This window comes from Etheostoma cragini, unplaced genomic scaffold (genome assembly GCF_013103735.1).
Source record: "Etheostoma cragini isolate CJK2018 unplaced genomic scaffold, CSU_Ecrag_1.0 ScbMSFa_2125, whole genome shotgun sequence".
Lineage (NCBI taxonomy): Eukaryota > Metazoa > Chordata > Actinopteri > Perciformes > Percidae > Etheostoma > Etheostoma cragini.
In genome coordinates, this window is record NW_023266253.1 from 1 (window position 1) to 5,353 (window position 5,353).

The following is a 5,353-nucleotide window of genomic DNA, read 5'->3' on the forward strand; positions in this document are numbered from 1 at the left end:
ACTGTTGTCCTCTACTGATGTCTCTACTGATGTCTCTCTACTGATGTCTCTCTACTGTTGTCTCTCTACTGATGTCTCCTCCTCCCCCCAGACCAATAAGGCGGCGTCTACCGGAGACTTCCATGCGGCGAGCTCCAGTTCTCGGCGCGCCCTCTTCCTGGCCGTGCTGTCCATCACCATAGGGACGGGCATCTACGTGGGCGTCGCCGTGGCGCTCATCGCCTACTTCTCGAAGACCCACCGCTGGTGACCCCCAGATTACCCATCAGGCACCTGGGCCGTGTGTCTGGGGGGCGTCCCGGGCGGTCCCTCGGACGGTTGGACCACTTCCTGTTTGCCGCGCCGGCCGTTCCACTCCAGAAACACAGCGAGGTGTTTCCTGGTTCTAAGCTGGGACGTCACGCCATTGGTCGAGAGATTCAGGACTTTAAGCCAATCATATCACACGGATCTCTGCAAGGACTTTTATTTTAACGAGACTGGACGGTTTGTAATTGTTTCTACTTTTCGGAGACTCTGAACTTCTTGGAGACTCTGAACTTTTTGGGGACTCTGAACTTCTTGGAGACTCTGAACTTTTTGGGGACTCTGAACTTCTTGGAGACTCTGAACTTTTTGGAGACTCTGAACTTTTTGGGGACTCTGAACCTTTTCGGAGACTATGAACTTTTTGAGACTCTAAACTTTTTGGGGACTCTGATCTTTTCGGGTCTTTTGGAGTCCCGGTCTGACTGATCCAGGAGGAAATGAACCTTTTAAAGAGCTCTGAACTGAGATCGAGGGCTCGCTCTTTAAGTCTTTAATACTCGGCAGCTTAATGTTTGAATCCCGGGCTCAAGGGCTGAACCCTGAGGCAGGCGGTACTCTCAAACAGCGGGTTAGTCTACGTGGAGGTTTACGCAGTAGACCACTAAGAGAGCGCTAGTATTTAATATACACACTTAAAAATGCAGATGGCACGCAACCCGATCCTTTCCATCATATGTTGATATGTTTTGAATATTAATCTGTGTTTTCTTCTTTAACACAGAGTAATAAAGGGTTTCTACTGTAAACTGGAGCATAAACGTGTACCGAGTATAGGAAACATCCCAACATCACTCACTTCCTGCAATGCTGTGATTGGTTGCTTTTTCTTCTTCTTGGTTATTTATGAATGAAAGTTAAAGTGCTAATAAAGAATAAATGTTGTATTTCCACGCAAATTTTTATTTGAGTTGTTTTACATTCAGTTAATGTTTTGGTCCAGACATTTTTATTTATGGCGCTTTAAAAAAAACGTATTGTTGTTTTTTTGTGGCACTTTTTAAAAATGATAGTTTGACGTATTTTTAAAACTTTTTAGTTATTTTTTAAAACATAATTTTGGCCTTTTTATTGTTTTTAGACCATTTTGTGTATGTGTGTGTTTGAGTGTGTGTGTGTGTGGGTGTGTATGTGTGTGTGTGAGTGTGTTGGTGTGTGTGTGTGTGTGTGTGTGTTTGAGTGTGTGTGTGTGTGTGTGTGTGTGTATGTGTGTGTGTGTGGGTGTGTATGTGTGTGTGTTGGTGTGTATGTGTGTGTGTTGGTGTGTGTGTGTGTGTGTGTGTGTGTGTGTGTGTGTGTGTGTGTGTGTGTGTGTGTGTGTGTGTGTGTGTGTGTGTGTGTGTGTGTGTGTGTGTGTGTGTGTGTGTGTGTGTGTGTGTATGTGTGTGTGTGAGTGTGTTTTTTCATTTACGTATCTTTGTGAGGACCTGGACACGTGCTGAGTCTGAAGAGTTTTTTCACTGTTTTTGTAAATTTTTGTCAGGACATTTTTGTTGGTTTGAGGTTTTCAGAATTAGTTCATTGTTTATTTTAGCGTTGAAGTTTTTGGGTTCTGGATAGTGTAGTCTTGTGAGGACCTGGGAGGCGTTTTAAGAAATTAAAGATGTTTAGAAAAAGGACGTCATTTTCAACATATCAGTCTATGTGTATATACATATATACTGTAAATACATATATATACAATATATATACAAATATATGTGTGTATACATACATATGTATATATAAATGTGTATACAGTACATATGTATAAATATACATATATTTGTATAATTTTATAGAAATGTCTGACGGAGAAAATAAATCAAATATGAAACACGACAAAATGCAACTGTGGCCAAAACATTTATTCAGTAACTAAACACACTGATGATTGACGACATGTGTTATTACATAATCATTTATTACATAATCATTTTACATACATATCCAAACATGCTTTATGGCTATTTCAGGTGCCTCGTTGGCCAAATTTGGTTCAAAAATCCCAATTCTCAAATTAAACAGATATGACAAGTATTTTAATAGATTCAGTATGTGGATCTATGTCGGATCCATGTGGATCTATGTTGGATCCATGTGGATATATGTGGGATCCATGTGGAACTATGTTGGATCCATGTGGATCTATGTGGGATCCATGTGGACATATGTGGGATCCATGTGGATATATGTGGGATCCATGTGGACATATGTTGGATCCATGTTGGATCCATGTGGATATATGTTGGATCCATGTGGATCTATGTGGGATCCATGTGGATCTATGTGGGATCCATGTGGACATATGTGGGATCCATGTGGATATATGTGGGATCCATGTGGATCTATGTTGGATCCATGTGGATATATGTGGGATCCATGTGGATCTATGTCGGATCAATGTGGATCTATGTCGGATCCATGTGGATCTATGTGGGATCCATGTGGACATATGTGGGATCCATGTGGATATATGTGGGATCCATGTGGATATATGTTGGATCCATGTGGATATATGTTGGATCCATGTGGATCTATGTCGGATCAATGTGGATCTATGTCGGATCCATGTGGATCTATGTTGGATCCATGTGGACATATGTGGGATCCATGTGGATATATGTTGGATCCATGTGGATATATGTTGGATCCATGTGGATATATGTGGGATCCATGTGGATCTATGTCGGATCAATGTGGATCTATGTCGGATCCATGTGGATCTATGTTGGATCCATGTGGATCTATGTTGGATCCATGTGGATATATGTTGGATCCATGTGGATCTATGTTGGATCCATGTGGATCTATGTTGGAGATCCATGTGGATCTATGTTGGATCCATGTGGATCTATGTTGGATCCATGTGGATCTATGTTGGAGATCCATGTGGATATATGTTGGATCCATGTGGATCTATGTTGGATCCATGTGGATCTATGTTGGATATGGATAAATGTATATACAGTACATATGTATAGATATACATATATTTGTATAGAAATGTCACATGTTGACGGAGAAAATAAATCAAATATGAAACACGACAAAATGCAACTGTGGCCAAAACATTTATTCAGTAACTAAACACACTGATGATTTAACAAGTTTTGTTTTACATGTGTTATTACATAATCATTTATTACATAATCATTTTACACACAAATCCAAATATGTCATGTCTAATTCAGGTGCCTCGTTGGCCAAATTTGCTTCAAAAATCCCAATTCTCAAATTAAACAGATATGATAAGTATATTAATAGATTCAGTATGTGGATCTATGTGGGATCAATGTGGATCTATGTGGGATCCATGTGGATCTATGTGGGATCCATGTGGATCTATGTGGGATCCATGTGGATCTATGTTGGATCCATGTGGATCTATGTTGGATCCATGTGGATCTATGTTGGATCCATGTGGATCTATGTTGGATCCATGTGGATCTATGTGGGATCCATGTGGAACTATGTTGGATCCATGTGGATCTATGTTGGATCCATGTGGATCTATGTTGGATCCATGTGGATATATGTGGGATCCATGTGGATATATGTGGGATCCATGTGGAACTATGTTGGATCCATGTGGATATATGTGGGATCCATGTGGAACTATGTTGGATCCATGTGGATATATGTGGGATCCATGTGGATCTATGGTAGTAACCCTTTAGTTACGCTAGAAAGTGAGGATGATTTTAGAAATGATAACTTGTTCTTAACTGAAAGTAATCTGGTGATAGTTGACTGTGCGTCCATCAGGAGCTGCTGAGTCATCATTCAGACACCGGCCTACAAAGAAACTAATGTAGTCTGAAAATAACAAGCTTAGCTAACTCACTGACATCATGCTATCTTACACCAGGGAAGCTGCTTAACTGATAACACAGGGCCACATCATTTGGGGGGATTGTGGAGGAGGTGGGCGATTCCACCACTGTTCCATGGCTTCAGCTCTTGCTTGACATCGTATTGTCTCATGTTTCATTTTCATCATTTCTTGTTGCATTTTCAACATCTCCCCGGAGAATCTGCTTTCCCGCTCCTCCATTTCTTTCTTTCTCTGGGCCTCAGACTGTTGCAGGATTTCTTGTGTCTTCTTCTCTATTTCTTCCTCTGCTTTCCTGTACATCTCCGCGGTGTAGTACGAGTCGCCGTTATCCTCGACCATCACGTCTATCATCTTCAGGAGCTCGCTGACCTGAGACGGCTTGTTCACCTCGTTGTTGAAGACGTGGTAACGGCCATAACATTTCTGAATGATTTCTTGCAGGTCGTCGCTCTTTGAAACAAAATCTTCAATACTTTGTTCCTTCAGCTTGTCTCCATTGGTAAACAACACCAATGTGTACTTATCTGCATCTTCACCAAAGGTGTCTTGAATCATCTTCACAGTTTGTTTCTCTTCCTCCGTGAACCTGCCGATCTGAAGAATCACCAGGAAGGCATGAGGACCAGGGGAGGACAGCCCGATGCACATCTTCATCTTTTTGAAGACTTTTTCATTGTTTAATGTCGTGTACAATGTGTGTGTGTATTTCTGTGTGTGTGTGTGTGTATGTTTCTCTCTGTATGTGTGTGTGTGTGTGTGTGTGTGTGTGTATGTTTCTCTCTGTATGTGTGTGTGTGTGTGTGTGTGTGTGTGTGTATGTTTCTCTCTGTATGTGTGTGTGTGTGTGTGTGTGTGTGTGTGTGTGTATTTCTGTGCTCCTCCAGAGCAAGCAACAGTGGAGAGGAAAAACTTCCTTTTAGGCAGAAACCTCGGTCAGACCCAGACCCAGACCCAGACCCAGGCCCAGACCCAGACCCAGGCCCAGACCCAGACCCAGACCCAGGCCCAGACCCAGACCCAGACCCAGGCCCAGACCCAGACCCAGGCCCAGGCCCAGACCCAGACCCAGGCTCTTGGTAGGCGGTGTCTGAAGGGCCGGTTGGGGTTGGAATGAAGAGTGGCAATAACAAAAATAGACAAAAATGTGTAGTTTGTAGCAGTTCTTTGTAGTAGTTTGCGGCATAGCAGGACGCTGTGCGGCATTACAAGGCACAGCAGGACGTAGCAGGA

General features: G+C 42.4%; 1 protein-coding gene across 1 annotated transcript; it reads right to left on the bottom strand.

Moving 5' to 3' along the window:
- Positions 1 to 258: 258 nt before the first annotated feature.
- LOC117940293 (GTPase IMAP family member 7-like) lies at positions 259 to 4,810 on the bottom strand (the record flags this gene model as incomplete). The annotated part of the gene is made up of 3 exons (XM_034865621.1): positions 259 to 390; positions 516 to 642; positions 4,230 to 4,810. Coding segments are annotated over 3 exons (840 nt in total), but the record flags the coding sequence as incomplete, so codon positions are not given.
- Between the last annotated feature and the right edge of the window lie 543 nt (positions 4,811 to 5,353).